At 38.7% G+C, this 19,731-nt stretch overlaps 1 protein-coding gene across 4 annotated transcripts in view; it reads left to right on the forward strand.

Moving 5' to 3' along the window:
• The first annotated feature begins 5,703 nt into the window (after positions 1–5,703).
• Positions 5,704–19,731, forward strand: part of Nrde2 (NRDE-2, necessary for RNA interference, domain containing) — a 46,099-nt gene continuing 32,071 nt past the window's right edge. For 2 of the 4 annotated variants that reach the window (XM_020183706.2, XM_074067333.1), the window contains exons 1-3: positions 5,704–5,843; positions 16,592–16,700; positions 17,622–17,888. In XM_020183706.2, coding sequence (XP_020039295.1) covers positions 5,780–5,843; positions 16,592–16,700; positions 17,622–17,888 — 440 coding nt within the window. In that variant the 5' untranslated portion in view covers positions 5,704–5,779. The remainder of the gene's footprint in view (positions 5,844–16,591; positions 16,701–17,621; positions 17,889–19,731) is intronic. The other 2 variants (XM_074067332.1, XM_020183707.2) reach the window with 2 other exon arrangements.

A 19,731-nucleotide genomic window follows, 5' to 3' on the forward strand; every position in this document is an offset into this window, starting at 1 on the left:
AAACCAAACAAGACAGGACAGAAAGCAGATTGCGCTAAGGAACTGGCTCAGGTGCCTTTGTTTTCTTGCTGCTATCTCTGGTTCCCAAAGGGCACATTTTCTTTCTTTTACTTCATGGGGACTACTAGAAAATTCCTTAAGATTGAGTGACTTGATAGACTTGTTTCTCCAGTTAGCCTGAGTTAGTGAGTGAGGATTCCTTCCCCCTTAAAATGAAAGGGAGTTGGCTTTTACCTGTTCTGGGTAGACCAGTTTTAAAGTCCCATCCATTAGTCAAAGTAATTAGAACACGTCCAAACTCTGGCATTGTGACTGTGAGTGTGGAAATAGTGTCATTCACTCATTTGTTTTGTATTAAGACTCTTGGGTACCAGTGATGGAAAGTGAAGTTGAATTTGATTACTGAAATGGAGGGATAAAGATATTTGGCTGTTTCCTAGAACCCAAGCATAGACATGAGGCTGAGCTCCAGGGACAACTAGAAGTAGAGTTTCAAAACGTCTGGGACTCTCCCCACCAACTCACTTCTGTTTTTTTGTTTTTTTGTCTCACTATGTAGCCCAAGCTGACCTCAAATCTGAACTCCTCCTGTCCTGGCCTCCTGAGTGCTGGGATTATTTGGTTTTTCTCTCTCTATGAGCAGGTTTCTTCTGCTTCTCCACCAGCTCTTGAGCTACTACATTTTGTAGTCTAGACACACATAGAGTGACTACTTTTTGTTTTTCAGTTCTGGTTCTAAAATTCCTGAAAAAGAACTTTGCTTGGTTTGGGTTGGATCAGAGCTGGGCCACACTGTACTAACATGATCTTCTTGTGGATTCAGATAAAAGGGTGCTAATTAAGCAAAACAAAAGATGTCCACTACTTATTTTTTCTTGACACAGTGTCTTTCTCCAAACATAAGTGGGAATTATGCCAACTAACAAATTATATATATTTGTTAGTTGGCAAATTTATATTGCCAACTAACAAATCCTGAGTACCTCATATTTTGTGTCTGTCTCCTGACATCACTTTTTTCCATACCATGTCTTCTTATGATATTGCCCAAAGGCTGTGTTCTATAGTTTTTAACCCTTACTCATGCCTTCCTCTTTTTCATTCTGTATGACCAGACTAGCTACTTCTTTACTAAGAACACGCCCATAATCTATCATCTGATTCTTCAGAGAAAAGATTCATCAGTGAGCCAAGGTGATCAAGTTTGTGAGACAAAGCACAGGCTAATGAGAACACTCCGGAGAATGAAGCAGATGCTGCAATAGAAACCTGTCAGGGTAGAGTGACTTCTGTCACAAACAATAGAAATGCTTATAAGTGGTTGAATAGCCGAACACAGGGGCTTGTGTTCGTAATACTAGCTACTTAGGAGGTTGAGATCTGGAGGATTGTGGTATTACGCCAGCCTCAAACAATAGGGCATGGTGGCATATGTTTGTCGTCCCAGCTACTGTGGGAAGCATAAATAGGAGGATAGTGGTCAAGGCCAGTCCCAGGCAAAAAAGCAAGACACCCATCCCAAAAATAATCAGAGCAGCTGGGCACGGGTGCCTCATACCTGTAATCCTAGCTGCTCAGGAGGCAGAAATCAGGAGGATCATGGTTTGAAGCCAGCCTGGGCAAATAGTTTGCAACACCCTATCTTGAAAAACTGTTCACAAAAACAGGGCTGGTGGAGTGGTTCAAGGTGAAGACCCTGAGTTCAAGCCCCAGTACCACACACACACACACACACACACACACACACACACAAATAATCAGAGCAAAAAAGGCTGGAGGCATGGCTCAAGTGGTATAGCACCTGCCTAGCAAGTAATGAGGACCTGAGTGCAAACCCCAGCACCACCAAGAAAAAAAAAGTCATTGAATAGTATGTCTCTTCCTTTAGTCATGCCACACACAAAGCCAAGCAATAATCTGAAGTGAGTGATGATTTATTTTGAGAAATCCCTGCCATGTGCAGGGATTATTAGTATTGTTATTACTATTATTTCAATCTACTTGCAGGTTGCAGAATGATGATAACAAAATGACAATAATAATAAATAGTTAAAGTGAGTTGTTTTTGTACTCTCTGCAGTGGTTTTTCTATGCAGAAAAGACTATCCAAAATGTTTACTTTTGGTCTAACAGTAAGGTTTGCAGAGGTCTAGCAAATTAAAGCCATGGCCAAATCAGCCAACTGCCAGTTTGTGTGGCCCATGAGATAATGATCGCTTTTACACTTAGAAATATTGGAACCAATAGGAGAATGATATCCTGTGACATCTGCAAATTATATAAAATTCAAATTTCAATGTAGCTGCCACAGAGACCACATGTATTGCTGAATCTCAAGTATTTATATATGGCCTTTTTTAGGACACTTAGTTTAAAAGGTTAGTGTCTAATTTGTTAAAGAAAATTCAAAATCCTCACTTGTTCTTCTCTCTCACCTTTCTTTTTGCAGTGCTGGGGGCTGAAACAGGGCCCTGACATGGTAAGCTCTACTACTCAGCTACATTCCCAGCCCTCACTGCTCTTAAGCTTTTAAAATATCAGATGGCTAGCAGATGGAAATCACCACCACAATCATCCCCCAAATTCCCCACGGCTCTGTGTAGAAATTTCTCCCTCTACTTTGTGTCATATACATTAAATCATATTTCCTAGGATTTCATATAAATACAGCATAAGGTCAGCACTCTTTGTGTCTGGCTTATTTTACCTGGCATACACACTTTGAGATTTACTAGGGTTCTATAGTTTGTTCTTTTTTATTGTTATGATTTTTAAAATGTTTTAATTACTGGTTAAGTTTTTAAATTATGGAATATTTCAACTAACAGACTAGGGCATCACAATGTGCGGAACTTCATGTACACACTAACCCAGCTTCAACAATTGTGAAGCCAGGGCCGACGACTTGTTTCTGCCATATTTCTACCATTAGCTCTCTCCTATCTTAATGAAGCAGATCTTAGGTGCTATACCATTTGATTGGGAAGTATCTCAGTGTTACTTCTAGAAGATTGAGGACCTTTATATCATGCCTATATACTTTTTTTTTTTTTTTTGGTGATACTGGGGTTTGAACTTAGGGCCTCACACTTGCTAGGCAGGTGCTCTTACCACTTGAGTCACTTCACCAGCTCTGCCTGTATACTTTTAACAATAATTCCTTGATATTTATCAAATACCATCAATTTCCAAATTTTCAACTGTTTCTTAAATCTCATATTATGAGATCATTATATATTTATATATTATGTATAGTATTATAGAATATTATATATAGTATATAGAATATTATATAGTAAATATATACTTGTTTTGACTCAGAGAAGACAAACAATATCAGTGTAATATTATTGGTTGATAGCTCTCTCTTTGAATGTGTAAGTTCTTTGTCTTAGTTCATTTGTGCTGGTATAACAAAATGCCAGAGACTGGGTATTTTACAAATGAATATAAATCTATTTCTGACAGTTCTGGAGTCTGGGAAGTCCATAGTCAATGCACTGGCAGGCTTCTTTCTTGTTAGGGATGCTCTTTCTGCTTTGAAGACTGTGCCTTACAGCTGTGCCCTCACAGGGCAGAAACCCAAGGTCAAGGTGGTAAGAATGCTACTTCTCTCCACCCCTTTTACAAGGTTGCTAATCCCACACCTTGAATTAATCACCTTCTAAACGTCCCACTTGTTATATTTCAACCAGAATTTTGAAGGGGACTGAACTATTCAAGGTGTAGCATCTTCCTTTAGTTTTTCTACTTTATTTTTTGCATGTACTTTATTTGTTGACAGAACCATGTACTTTATACTGTTTAACATATCTCTGTACTCTTCATTCCTTGAAAACTGGCTGTTTGGGTCTAAAAGAATAAATGTTTTAATGGAAAATAATGTTTTAAAATTTTAAGTTCAGCTTATAAATTTTGTTTTATTTATAAGTCTAATATTTTATTTATAGGTCTAATAAATCTTAGCAACAATTTCAAAGGGATCTTGAGTAATGTTGGGCTTCAATTTATAAAGGTAGTTAATTAAACACTGTCTGTTATAATAATGAAGTCTTTGGGGTTTGGTAAACTATAGCCTATGGGCCTACCACCTCTTTGTAAATAAGGTTTTATTGGAATATAGATAGGCTGATTAATTTATATATTTATTGACTGTAACAGTTTTCCTTACACAATGATAGTATTAAATAGTTGTGACAAAGACCCTTTGGCCCCTAAAGCCTAAAATATTTACAATATGGCTCTTTAAGGAAAGGTGTGCTGGCCTTTGCTCAGCACTTAAACATCTCATCTAAATTTATAAATTTAATAATACTTATTTACTTTTCAAGCACTTCAGTTATCTGGCAATATATCTTTTTCAAGTGTTAATTCTTAGTAGAGTTAATCAATTACACTTACAAATACAGTAAAATTCAAATTTCTTAAATGTCCTCAAACCTCCTAAACTTCATTAAGATTTCAATTTAAAGCCAGTAACTTGAGATAGGTGTGGTGGTATATGCCTGTAATCCCAGCACTAGGGAGGGTGAGGCAGGAGGATCCAGACTTTGAGGTCAGTGTAGGCTACATAGCAAGACCCTGTCTCAAAAAACAGAAGCCCCTCCCCCCCAGCAATCTATATCAGTTAGTTAATTACACACTTTAAATTGCTCTTATGAGGGGTTTCCTATGCCAAATTCTCTCACACATGCCATGATTTCTTCTTATTCCAGAAGCATTTTTTTTTTTTTTTTTGGAGACAGGGTCTTGGTTCTTGGTTTGTAGTCCATTGATAGTGCATCTAACAGAATTAGCAAGAATTAGTTAATGTCATCTAATACTCTACCTTCTTATTTCTCCATCTGTCTTAAAACTGTCTTTTTAGAATTGGAGTTTGTAACTCAATGGTAGAGTGCTTGCCTAACATACAAGAGGCCCTGGGTTTGACTTCCAGCACCATGAAAATAAAACAAAACAAAAAACCTGTAAAAGTTATTATTTTACAATTTGTCTAATCAGAATGGTGAAGATGGAGCATTTGGCTGATACATCTCTAAAATCTTTTACAGACCCAATCATTTGTTGAAAAACCCCAATGTTACTCTTCTATCATTTCCTACATTCTGGATTTGGCTGATTGCTTCTAGTTGGTAAGAAGTCTTTACCCCCTCTGTCTGGTAGCAGGCATGATTAGATAATCTTTTTTTTTTTTTTTTTTTGGTCAAGAATATTTCATAGACAGGTAAATGTGTTTTCTATCAGAGCTTACCTCTAGAACACTGATTTCTTCCGTATTCCCTAGGATATTTAACATGGCAACCTGATGGAAGTTTGTATTTTTCACAGAATTTGCCATCGAGCTTGCTGTCACAAGTCACATTAGCAGTTAACTTTATAAAACGTACAACATGTATATTCATTCAATCCCAATATTCTGCAGATGAAGAAACTAAAATTTACTATGTCAGATTGCCACTTTGAGTGACAGTGCGAGTTTAGGGATGGAAATGGAATTTCAATCTCCTAATCCCTTTTTGTTTAGAACTCTGCTTTAGGTTTCCGCTTTCCCGGCTTTCACGGAAGCCTAAGAACACCACCTAGCCGGAGGGGGTTCTTTCCTGCCCAGCCCCATCACGACCCGCCCCTCTTGGCCCCGCCCCTCTTGGCCCCGCCCCGCCCCGCCCGGGTGTCCGGAAAACCACACTTCCCAGAGGGCACCGCGACGGCGGAGCCTCTAACTGGCGCTCGGTGAGAGGCGCCATTTCCGTGAAGGGGAAAGGCGGTGCGGCCTGTAATCATGGCGCTGTTCCCGGCCTTTGCGGGCGTTAGCGAGGCCGCCGCTAGTGGGGGCTCCAGGAAAGGTAAGCACACAAAAGGGTCGAAGAAGGGACTGAGACATTAATGGCAGTTTCTCGAGTCCGGGTCTTGCCGTGGGTTTGTTTATCCTTTTGTTTCCCAGAGTTCTCCGCGGCGTTGCAAAGCCTTCTGGGAGGCCTCCGAGCCTGGTCTGGGGTGTGGGGCCCAAAGGCGCCCTGTGGGCTTAGGGTTGCAGAGTTGTGGAAGAGGAGGGACAGGCGGGGAAGAGGCCTTGGAGCTGGTACGAAGGAGTTAGCACATCGTCGGGCCCCATGCGTCCTCCGAGCCTCACTTCACCTTTAAGACGCAAAGGAAAATCCCGATGCAAATGCTGTGTGTTTTAATTATATATTTCTTTCCTAGTTTAGTTATTTCCCGAACGCTTTTTGGGCTTCCATCTTTTGGCAGCCCTAGAGCTCAGGATTAAGATCCAAAGTCTAATCACTTTATTTACGGATGAACACAGCACATAGTGAAAAGAGCTATTTTTTTCCCCCTTGAGGGCTTATGTTTGCGAGGTTATGTATGGCATTCCATGTTTTATTTAAACCTCAAACGTTTCACATGGGCTGCGTTCTTAAAAATTGAGGCAAATAGTTCATTTAAAAACTAATGAATCCTAAGTCATGCACCTTTTGTGGCAGGACCCAGTTGCTGCTGACATCTGTCAAAAGACGAAATTACAATATTTTTCGTTTTAAAGACCTTAATTGGTTTTTGTTCAGAGTTCTAGAATTTGGTGGCTCTCAGAACGAGAACAGGGTCCGAGAACCCGTAGACTGCAACGACATTTATGGATAGTAGAAGTTTTGGCTTGAGTCAGCTGCTGTGACTGACGAAGACTCAACGTTTGTTACAAGAGTGTACTCTTACTCCTAAATTAGTCTTTCGGTCTACTAAGCCAGGGTTGCACTTTGCACGTAAGGATCAAGAATTTTTCTGAGGCGTTCTCAGCTTAAACCTAACATACAGCCTTTCCTAGCTCCTACACGTCTCTTTGTAACACTTCCCATAATTGTGATTTCTTATGTGGTTAGTGTACCGTGGCCTGCTCCTTCCTCCCTCCCTCCGTTCCTTCCTTGTAACCTTCACAAAGTCTGGGACAGTGGTTGTTTATTCATTGTAGCATACCTAGTCCCTTGCACAGGTCCAAAATACAGTTATGTATTCAATAAATATCTGCTGATGTGCAGACCAATAGTAAGTACTTAATAATATGTTGCTTAAATGTATGAATGAGCCCCCAAAATAACAGTACAAGCTAGGATAGTACAGATGTCACAGGTGAATTAACCTCTAATGGGAGATTCAAAGAAGGCTTTATGGAGGAGCTAACTTTTGGGTCGAGTCTTCAGGAGGGTAGGAGTTAGATGGAGGGCATTCTAGAGCCTTCAAAGGGCCTGTGGAAGAAAAAAAGAGAGAACTGCAGAGAACTGGAAATAATCCAGTCTGTCTGAAAATATGATTGGGGCTGGTGGTAATGCCTTTAATAGCAGTTCAAGCATTTATTTTATTTTGGGAAGGAGAAATTGAAGGTTTGCAGGGGAGTGTTACTCTTTATCTTAACTAGTATTTATTGTACATTCTCTGGGTGTCTAGCATCAGGATAATGTTTGTAGAAGGGTTTGTTTTTTTTTTTATGGCAGTCCTGGGGTTTGAATTCAGGACCTGGTGCTTGCTAGGAAGCAATCTCCCAATTTGAGTTATGCCTCTAGTCCCTTAGAAGTGCTTTTTATAAGTTATTTTAAATTTAAATACAACATTATCACACATAATGAAATTAACTATAATTTTTCAATATCATTTAACTAGAGTCCCTGTTTTGTGACCCTTTCCCAAGGTGTCACAAAAATGGCCTTTTACAGTTGGTTTGCTTAAGTCGGGACCCAAAAGAAGTTAGGATCCACATTGCATATTGTGGATATATCTCTTAGGTCTTTTCTCATATTAAACAGTTTCTTCCTGTCTTCTATTTTTCTCAAGTAATTTATTTGTTGAGGAAACTGGGTCATTTGCCCTGAAGACATTTCCTTCCAAGTCTTCACTATGTCATTTAACATGCTTCAATGTCCCAATCTGTCTTGTAAACTGTTAAGTAGATCTAGAGAAGAGCTTGCATTCAGGTATAAGTTTTTATTGAAAATACCTTGTTGGGAGTATGTGCACTTTTTATTAAATCATGTCAGGAAGATGGACTATCCAGTTTCCTTCATGCTGCTAAGATCAATCAGTGCATTCATATAATTTGCAGCCTCATTCATCCATTAGGAAGCTGCCCATCAGTCAGCCTTTTATCCAATGATTTTTCTGTTTCATTTTTGTTTATATTTTGAGACAAAGTCTTGCTATTAGCCCAGGCTGTCCTCAAGCTTACAATCCTCCTGCCTTAGCCTCCTGAGTGCTGGGATTAAAAGCAAGTGCCACTATGCCTGGCTCTCATCTAATGAGTTTTTGTAGCTGTTTATGATGAGTTTTTAAATCTGTTATTTTATTGAAATTACAAAATGGGTATTTTTCTATTTTTATCACTCTTCCTGTATTTATCAGCACCAGTTATTCTATTAAGAACTGTTGGGATGCTCTGAAATATAGTTCAGACAACACAAACATTATGTTTTATAGGTTGGGCCTGTGTTTGTTTTTTTCTATATATCATGTGTTTTTTCTATATATATGTTACCTATCAGTGATTCATTCAGTCTGATATAACTTTGTGCTCGGAGAATTTTTTCTTGTTACTAATATTAACATTAGCTCATCTATTGGGGAATAGATTAACTCAGTTTGTATTACAGGAAATGACAGGATGAATGCTTGATTCATTCCCTTTGTCAGTTTTCAGAATAATGAGTTGGGATCCTAGCATTTCTAGAGGGGGGCACCAAGTTCTTTTGTTTTTTGTTTCATTATGAACTCATGAGTTTTTAACATTTTTATTTCAATCCATTATAGATAGTGTTTGATTTTCTGATATTCAAATTTATTGTCCCATCCTTGGCTAATGTGAGCCTAATCAAGTTGATGACTGTCTGCTTTCAGCTTGACCTAGTCATCTTCAATAGCTTCTTTGCTTTCTGTCCTAAGACATGTCCAGGGCTTATCACTTATGACAGTACTTATGTGCTATTGCCTAGACTTGGCCATTTCTCCAAGGAACTTAGATTTCTCTTAGTGGAAAAATTATGTCAATCTATTAAAACCACAAACTAGGGGTTAAGAGTGTCATGGTTATCATTACTGCTAGACCTTCTGAGTGAACAAAACTAGGAAGAGAAAGATTCACATGAATTTGTATTGATATTTCCAGTTCAAATGTAAGATTATGAGGTTTTTACTTAAGTTCTTTGATTTAATTTTTGCGTTTCTTTTCTCTGTGCAGAAACTTTTTGTACCTACTGTCATAACACAATTAGATATATGGCCAAAATAAAAGTATTACTATGACCAATACTAATAATTTCATATTTTTATGCTTATATTTGCTTTTAGGATATATTTGGCAATGAATATGTCATCAAATTATTATTTTAAAATTACTTGAAGGTCTGGGGGTGTGGCTCAAGTGGTAGAATACTTGCCTAGGATGCATGAGGGTGTGGGTTCAATCCCCATTACCAAAACAAGTACTGGAGATGTGGCTCAAGTGGTAGAGCACCTGCCTAGCAAGCATGAAGCCCTGGGTTCAAACCCTAATATTGCCAATAGAAAAAAAATAGGGTTCTCCCAGTACCAAAATGAAACAAAAACTCTTGAAATAATCCTCTGTGTGGTTTTGACACCATTTTTGATATATAGTTAGGTATAGTTTATTCAGTTAAGGATTTATTTTCAATATTTAAGAATTGTTTTCCTTTTTGATTTTATCTTGTTTTATAATGATGTAAAACATGGTTCTAAAGTTGAAAATATAAACCAGCTATGTTTGTAGAAAAAAAGCTTCCACCTGTGTTCCTCCAAGCTGCTTTTTTCCTTCCCCTACAGATTAACATTTTCATTAGCCAGTGGTGTCTTTACACTTTTTCCCTTTAATATAAACAAACATATTTCCCTTCCTTTATTAAATGCATACTATTGTGGATTTTGTCTTAGATCTAGACGATCACTCATGTAGCAGCTATAGAGATCTTACTGGTATACAGAACTCCTTTGTGTGCATATCACATACTTTATTCACCCAGTCCCTATTAAGGAATTTGGATTGTTTCCAGTCTTTTGCTATTATAAATAGAAGCACTATACTTTTTGCCTTGTACTATAAAAAATGTAAGATGCTATTAAGAGTAATGTGTAGAGTTCCAATTAAACAAACAAACAAACATTGAACTAATAGACAGGAAAGACAGGCAGTACTGCAACGAGTGAGGGGGCTCTGTTTGCCACTGTTCAGGTACCATTAAGAGTTAGACCAGCATGTAAGAAATCATTACATTTAGCAGGCTATGGTAGGTGCAACTGTATTCAGCACTGTTTTTTCTTTCAACAAACAGGTATAAAGAGTAGCCATTGTGCCAGGAGCATCAATGAACCCCAGATTTTTTTATCCCTCCAAATCTTGAGCTTTTTTTCCCCTACCCTCAGATTGTTTCTTGATTGTGTACCCTAAAACATCACTGTGAGCTGAGTATGAAAGATGAGAGATAGCTTATCAGTCCACTTAGTTTCTATAATAACATACAAAAGCAGGTGTATAACTCATATTTGAGAAAGAAACTACATTTGTTATCTTTTTTCCCAAACCTAGTCTTGTGTCCACAGATCAGAAAATGGTACCACCATTTACCCAAACCAAAACTCACGACTTCCTCCTTCCCCTCATTTAGTTCTTCATCTAGGCCTTATAAGCAACTCTATAATTCATTTATTTATTTTATTCTCACTGTCTAATTTTTGCCCTAGTCATCCCCTGGATTACTACAGCATTCTTCTAAAATTGTCTCCCCCTCTTTAGTTCATCCTTTACTGCCTGAGCAATATTCCGTAATGTAGCAAGAATTTTAAAATGTGTTTAAAAAACACTGCCACTAACCGGCCTAATGCTTTACAAATATTAACTCATTGACTCCTCATAACAACCCTATGAAGTTGGTACTATTACTTGCATTTATTTGGAGAAGGAAATGGAGGCACAGAACCAGTAAGTAACTTGTGGAGAGTCAAGTGACTAGTAGGTCACAGAGCCAGGACATTAGCTCAGGCTCTTAAACACATGCATGCTCTTGTACACTAGATCTGATATTGTCACTCTTGTTTAAAACCTTCAGAATGATTGTTCGTTGCTGTCAGGGTAAACCCAAACTACCTAACTTGTATTTTACAGCCTGATCTCTCACTTTGACTTTGCCCCTACTTCTGCTCATCCCCATGATCCAGCCATAGTAGCTTCTTGTTGTTTTCCAGAGTCATGTTTTGTCACTTTCAGGCCTCTGTAGAGCCTATTCCCCCAGCCTGGACACTTCCTAGCAGACGCTTGCTGCTTACCTCCTTATCCCTTTGTCTTTCTTAGCTGAGATGTTCTCCAAGGCAGCTTTCTCTGATTCCTGCCTTGATTGGATTAGGGAAGTTAGTTGTGCCCTCTCATATCCTGTGTATTTTCTCTAGCTTGGTCTTTTTTTACATCTTGTGTAAGAGACTGCCAGTATGTCAGCTTTGTGAGGATAACATTCTATTTATTGTATATTCCTAGCACAAAACAAAACCCAAAAAACAACAGTTGCTAAATGAAAAAATAAAAAAGACTTGTGGAATTAATAAATAATAAAGCCAGTTTGAACACAGGTCCTTCTACCTCTGGACCTATGTTATAAGCTGCTGTGTTCAGCATTGGAGTCTTGGTAGTTTAAACATTACCTTTAGAATTCCTGGGCCTCTTCAAACTCTAGGCTAACTCCTGTGGAAATTTTCTTAAATTCTATGTCATCACCATCTTAAATGCAGTTTTCAGCCATGTTTGCTGGTGCTTTTTGTACAAGTAAGTTTGTGTTACTGACTTTTGCCAGAAAATAAGGGGGGTTTGATCAAAACAAAGAGGTTAGCTTATTCTTTTTAAAGGTACAAACTTCTTCCTTAATATATATACTAACTTATGTATGCAGTTGGCCCTAAGAAATGGTTTTGAATTACCATCTCTTACGGGGTGGCACTCACCTTAGTTCACTTAAACAAATCATTCATAGTGCTGTTTTGTTATAATAGCTTGCAGAATGGTTGTTGAGCTTTGATATTTTATCCTATTTGAATTAAAAATATGTTTTCAAAGTTTAATAAATCTACTCATGACAATTCCTTTCTCTGTCCATGTTCAGTAGTTAGGAGAAAGAGTTACTATAAACTTACTACAAAAGGCACTTCAGTACTAAGTACTCAGTGATGACTCATTCTGTTATTTTCTGTTAAGTTTCCTGAAGTTTTACATGCTGTGGCCCTACCAAGTGGCTGTCTTTTGTTAGAGGTCCACAGTGGTTTTCTGCCTGATGCCTCTGCCTTTCTCTTCCTTTCATACTGTGTGTGTGTGTGGGTGTGTGTGGGTGTGTGTGGGTGTGTGGTGGGTGCTAGGTTCCAGGCAAGTTCCAACCTGCTGAAAGGTTTGCCCATTGTCTCTCTTAAGCCCTAGGCATTTGGTATCCTGTTGGGCTTCTCTGTAATATGTTACGTCCTGCTTACTACTGGCACAATGATCTAAATACATACTTGCTTTCTCTACTAGGTGCCATGAATTATATGAGGGTGGAAGTAACTATTGAGAAGGACTTTGCAGTCTGATTGTAAAGTGTCTTTTAATCTCAGAATCTCCAGGATTCTGTTTAACCAAAATTGAGTTTAACACATCAAATGTATTATTTGATAAGGTAAGGATGTGACTAAGTATAAGCACCATGTGAGCAGACCCTGTCTTGTTCACCATTGTGTCTGCCAATACCTGGAACTGTGTCTAGGCATATCGCAGGTACTCAGCAAACTATTTAATGATTGAATATACATTTATAATGAAGGGTGGAAGAATTATAATAATTGTGTTTTATACATAGATAATAGATTTTTTTTGAAGATCTCAGTTTGGGAATATAAAGATATAAAGGTAGAGTCTACATCTTCCTTCATTTTATTTATTCAACAAATATTTTATCGAGTCTTGTTACTTTGTGCTATGGCTCTGTGTTAGTAGGTGGTGTCCAGAAGTTAATAGTCATGTTGCTTATAGTCTGGGAAGAGACATGTGGGAAGAGGGAAGGGGCTGGAAACTAGGATGCAAGGGTTTTAAACCAGAGGTATATTTGTTTGAGCTGCAGAATATTTTTTGGTTTTGTTTTTCTTTTTTCTCTTACCACAGTAGTAGTCTGGTCCTCAAAGGATTTGAGTTGTTGACCCTTGGCTTAGAATGTGGTGGGAAGGCTGACAAGCAGATAATGAGATCACAGTGTGACAATCATGTCCTATACCAGTGGCAGGAAACTTTAGGAGAACCAGCTAAAGCTCCATAGTTGAGAAGTGGAGAGTGGGACCGTGCTGTGGTGGAGAGCACAGGAGATCCAGGCTGTGCCTCATACCCTCAGCCACAAGGCCTAACCTCTTCCAGCCTCCAGCTGTTAACCTCTAGTGACGGAAGTATCCAAGCTGTGTTCTGCAGAGCCTTCTTAGACCCAGCTCTCCCTCTGAACACCCAACCCTGCCTTTTCTGCTCTGCATGTTGAGTTTCTCTGAAAGATTTTGTTTGAAAAGTGAATTCCTTGGTTGAGAAAAATTTCAGTCTGTGAACTTGGTGATCTATAAGATCTCTCCAGTAATAATCATAAAGTGATTATTCTGACATTCCATGCATATTCAGCTAATATGCCACCAAAACAAAGCAAAAAAAACAACCTAGGTGAAAATACCTTTGCCCTTTGAGATGAAGGTCACATAGAGGATCTATGGTGATTCAGGTTCAAAACCCAAACCCTGGAGTTTTAGTTCTTTATAAACTATTATTCCCTGTCTCCACCGCCCCCCGCCACCATAGTGAGTTCCTGTGGCAAAGCCTCAATTGCAAGCTTTCTTGCAATTGATGTCTATAATCCCAGCCCTCAGACTGAGCAGGAGGATTGCAAGTTTGAGGCCAGCCTGGGCTACATAGTGAGGTCCTGTCTCAAAAACCAAACCCAAACAAAAAAGCCTGTCTACTAATTTCTGAGGGAGTTTGACGAGTCACACACTTTATGTTGTTTTGATGTTTGTATTTATTTACATTTCCTTCCAGCTGTCACCACTATCTAGACTATTTGTGTAAGAATGTACTGGAATGGTTTGAGAGCATCTCCTCCAGCATACTGTTTGTTCCATCTTTTCCCACTTTTCCTTTTTCATGATAGAATCTGGTTGTTGTGGAAGTAATTCTGATATCAGTGAGCAACAGTAACTATTTTCACATATCTGTTGCCAGGAATTAGGCCCAACGGAAAGGAACCATCTTCAGAAGGAAAAAGAAGACAGTAGGACTGCATGAACATTTGTTTAGCACTTAGCAGTTACAGCCTTACAAATTTCTTAATCCCTCAGAACTCTAGTTTCCTCTTCTGTAGAGTGGATCACACAATACTTCCCCTAGAGTTTTGTTGTGAGGTTTAAAAGATAAAGAGGGTGTGCCTGCTTGCCTTGGTATTGGGCTTACTCTAGGCATGTAAGTTAGTGTCTCTCTCTCCTTTCCATTTTCCTTTGCCATTTAATATTCCTTTTTTCAAAATAAAAGGAATCAGACAAAAAAGGAAGAAATAAAATTATCCCTGTTTGCATATAATATAATCTATACTTAAAAGAATATAAGGACTCCACGAGAAAACTCTTACATTTGATAAACACTTTTGGCAAAGTAGTGAGATACAAAAGCAACATACAAAAATCAGTAGCTTTTCCTTATACCAATACTGAACAGACTGAGCAAGCCCATGGCTTCAAAAAGAAGTACCTAGGAATAAACCTAAGTAAGGAGGTAAAAGATCTCATATGTTCATGGATCAGCAAAATTAATAATATGAAAATGACTGTACTACTGAAAACAATCTATAGATTGAATACAATTTCCATTAAAATCCCAATACATTTTTTACAGAAATAGAGAATTGATAGAGAAGCACAAAAGACCCTGAAAAGCCAAAGCAATCCTGAGCAAAAAAGCAATGCTGGAGGTGTCACAATATCTGACTACAGAGCCATGCTAAGAAAAACAGCATGGTACTGGCACAATAACAGACACATAGATCAGTGGAATAGCATAGAGGACCCAGAAATAAACCCATACAGCTTCAGCCATCTGATTTTCAACAAAGGTATCAAAAGCATATTTTGGAGAAAAGACAGCCTCTTCAAAAACTGGTGTTGGGAAAACTGGATAGCCACAAGTAGAAGACTGAAACTAGATCTCTGTCTCTTACCCTGTACAAAAACCAATTCAAAATGGATCAAAGATCTTAATATAAGACATGAAACTTTGAAACTATTACGGAAAACTTAGGGAAAGCACTAGAAGAAATAGGACTAGGCAGAGACTTCCTGAATAGGACTCTTAATTGCCCAGGAAATAAAAGTAGGAATTCACAGATGGGATTGCATTAATTCTACACAGCAAAGGAAACAGTTACCAGAATCAATAGATATGCAGAGAATGGGAGAAAAAAAATCTTTGCCAGATATTCATTGGATAAAGGATTAATACCCAAAATAAAGAGCTCCAAAAATTTAACTCCAAAGAACAAATAATCCAATTAATGTCAGGGAAAATGAATTGAACAGAAAGTTCACAAAAGAAGTACAATTGGCAAATAAATATATGAATTTATACCATCCTTAGCCATAAAGGAAATACAAATCAAAATTACATTGGGTGTCCATCTCACCCTTGTCAGAATAGCTATCATCAAAGAAACCAAGGATGGGGTGGTGGGGAGCGGGTAGGAAACCTTTTACACTATTAGTGGGAATGTTAATTAGTGCAACCACTATGGAAATCAGTATGAAGTTTCCTCAAAAAACTAAAAATAGATCAATATGATCCTGCTATACCATTCCTTGGTATATTTCCAAAGGAATATAAGTCACCATACACCCATGTTTATTGAAGCACTGCTCATAATGCCCAAGCTGTGGAATCAACCTAGCTGCCCATCAACCAATGAATGGATAAAGAAAATGTTTATGTAACACACTGGAGTATTAGACAGCTATAAAAAAGAATAAAATTACATCATTTGCAGGAAAATGGATGAAACTGGAGATCACATTGAGCAAGATAAGCCAAACTTAGAAAAACAAATATTACGTTTTCACTCATATGTAGGAAGGGTTTTTAAGTCACTACACTGAAGTAGAACATTGGATATTTTAAAAGATTTGCACCTTCTGTCTTAACAGTAAGCATCTGGATTTCATGTGTGGTTTGGCTTTTTAGCTTTTAGGGATTATCTAAATCAAATTTGAGTTTCCTAAAACCTAATGTGTTGGCAGTGTTCAAGCTCATAGACAATGTGGATGGATGTCTAAAACCCTGTTGGCCTTTTAAGCCACACTTGCTACTTGTGACTTTACTCAAGCTGCAGCAAAGGTGTCACAAGAGGATTTCAGTCTGAACTATGTTGGAAAACAAAAATTCATGGATTCCATTTGACATCTATGGACTGTTCAAAATGTCTGGCTGAAGTTGGCTGAGATGAAATGGATGGTTTTTCTGCTTTTGAGATCGCATTGAGCTAATTTCATTGATCTTTTCTCCTTTTTGCATGTGCAGAATTAGACTGGCTGAGCAACCCAAGCTTTTGTGTAGGAACCATTTCGTCGCTGAGCCAACACACAGAAGAGGCCATAGCCCGTGTTTCTGAGGAGTCACCACTGGCAAGGTAGCAGATTGGCAGGTGGACTTAGGCCTTTTCCATGTTGATCCACTTAGGTGATGCTCCTTAGAAAAAGTCCTGGGGTGAAAGACTAAGTAGAGCTCATCCTTTCACGTACAGTACTGAGGCAGTCTTTGGTGTTGTCCGTGCTTCACTCCTGTTCCTTTCTTGCCCCTTTCCGTTTGCGTTGCAGTGGCAATTCCATGACACAGGCCAGAAGGGAAAGGCATCATTGTGAGTCTCAAGTAACCTTTAGAATGTTATAATTTGGGTGTTTCTTTCTTTGATTCCATTTTCAATACTTCTGTAAAAGTAGCTACTAAAATGTAGGATAAAATCTGATGAAAACACTGGGGAAAGCAGTGGCACAAGTCTTTCCCTACCTGTGAAACAATTTTTTGAGAAATGTACTCTTTCACAAATATAGACTAGATGGCATCAGTTAGTGTGGTGAAAACCCCATACTCTAAATGCTTTGTAATCTTTTGGAAATTAATACTAGGTGATGCCCAAAAGGGAGTTTATAGGTATTTTAGTGATGAAGAAGAGGATCATTGTTACCTTACAAACAAAAGTTCCCCCACCCCCAATTTTTCACTTTTATTTTTGTCTTAAGGACATATTGGCATAATATGTGACACTGAAAATATGACTAATAATGTAAACAATACTTGATAAAATAACTGGTAGGTTATTTTCATTTAAAGACACATTCACATGAAAGGGTAGCTTTAGAAACTATTAAAATGAGAAATTTCTTCACCTGTTTTCATTCTAGGTGCAATTCTCAGGTCTAAGGTGAGTTGTAATCCAGGAAGTTACTATGTAGTTTATGGGAGAATAGGAAGTAAGTGGGTTTATGGAGCTCCCTATCAAATGTTTATTTAATTTACTTATTTACATATTATTTTCCCTACTTCTCTTTAGAAAAAAAATTCAAAATCCGGTTTTCCCAAGCAGGGGTCCCCTGAAATCAGAGTCTTCAGATGAGAGTGACGCCAACAAAAAGCTCTCACAAGTAAGCAGAAAAAAGAAGAAAGAGAAAAAGAAGAAACGGAAGCACCAGCACCGTAAGAAAACGAAGAGGAAACATGGGCAGTCAAGTAGCAGTGGGTGTGAGTCAGATGCTGGTTCTGGGAAGGACCCATCTTCCAGAAGCCTCAGGGGAAGTCAGAAGGAGTCTGAGAAACCCAGGTGGGTTGCTGTGCTCTTTTGAATTCGAGTTTTTCACTCCTTGATTGTTGCTACAAGTTCGAAATTTAAGTGATTATTTAGCCAGCCAGTCAAAGGAAAGTTCTACCACTAGTGCATCTTAAAAGCAAGAAAAACTGTCATAGAAATTAGCAGCATAACTTTGAGAAATATTATTTAGACAATAGTGAATATCAAAATCTGATTTGGGATTCTGGGGAATGGCACATGCCAGAGGGAGGGTAGTCAGTGCACTCTGCAGTGAAGGGTTCTGAATCTGAGGGCTGGTGGCTCCCATGCTTACAGAGAGGGACAGAGATACTTTGTTCTCTGCTGTGATGTGTCTTTGTTCAGTCACTCACTCCTGTGTGTATTTGTTCAGAATCGTCACGTGAAGATGTAGAATAGCTCATGACCAAGAGAAGCATGTCCTTCTCTTGGGGGCTTTATTCCTCCCCATCTCACTCTGTCATCTACCTTTAAAAGATTATTCAAGTCAATCCCCAGAGTGGGACTCAGGATAGCTTTTCCTCTGTACTCCATTAAGCATCCTTCTGCTTAGAGAGACATGTGAGGTACAATAGGTAGTATGTGGTAAAGCTACCTGGGTGATTACTTGTTTAACTTTTTCTTCTCTTTGTCCCCACAGTCTAGAAGAGAGAAAATTTAAGTACTTAGGGCATACATTAAAAAAAAAAAGCAGTGTTGATGATATTTTTGCATCTGCTTGGGGATTATCTACTTTCATTACGTGTTCAGAAGTCCCATGGATGTCAGTGAGAGCTCTGTGTTGGAGCAAGTGTGGAACCAGCTCTGGGTGTTTCTATCTGAGGCAAACACTGCAGTCTTCCGGGAGCCTGGAGCAGTGTCATCAGATCAGTGGGAAGAACCCTTCAGGCCTCTGTGGAGCAGATTTATTTAGCTTTCCATGTAGCTCAAGGGCTGTACCTGTAGTCCACACACTTGCTCATAGAAGGCGGAAGTGAAGAAAGCAAGGAATATAGTTCTAAATTGGACTGAACTTAGGAGGGCAGCAATCACGGCTGCCTTGCTAACACCTATGTATCCATCAGTCCACACAGGGTCTGATACAGTACATTTTGTTAAGCTGAATGAATGAATGTATTGTTGATATTCTTACTTTCAATGTCCTCGAAAAAAGCTACTTTAATTGTAGCTTCTGAAAACTTACCTCTTAGCCACATGTCCTTTTTACACAGAGGAAAATAAGTCTTAAAGGATTTCCTGAAACTACATGGGAACTACATTCAAGTTCTCTTCCAGGAGAACTTGAATGATCGTTAATTTCAACCTGTGCTTGCCATGTCAGAGACCATCTTCACAGCCTCTTAGTAGTTTTATGATCCAGACAGCATTTTAAAGTTCATTATTTTGCTGAATAACCTTATCATGGTCAAAACAGATTGCTCTTGTCCTTCTCTCTTTCTTTCTTGCTGCTAACTTCTATAGTTTCTTTCTGGGAAGGCTGATCTGGAAGAATTGTTTGTTTCCACGTAGACAGACACTAGTGGGTAGTGAATGTCTTTCCTTGGTGAGATGTTCACGGAGGGTGGCATAGCATGTGGGAATCCTCTTCAGGCTGCAGCTGCTGATTGGCCTGGGTTTCCTGGGATGAAGTTTCCTTCACCATAAGGTGGAAGCAGCTCCTTTTGTGCGCACAACTGAGACCACGTCCTGCCTTCTGATCCTGATAGCCATAGGAGGGGCGATAAGGGCATGTTTACTCCCTAGGGCAGGGGGTAGTTTGCAGCTGTCCTTTGACTTTCCTTTTCTTTCTGGAATGTATCAATTTCTTTCCAGTGGACTTTCCCTGCCCTTTACAGTT

Source organism: Castor canadensis, chromosome 3 (genome assembly GCF_047511655.1).
Source record: "Castor canadensis chromosome 3, mCasCan1.hap1v2, whole genome shotgun sequence".
In the NCBI taxonomy this organism is placed as follows: domain Eukaryota; kingdom Metazoa; phylum Chordata; class Mammalia; order Rodentia; family Castoridae; genus Castor; species Castor canadensis.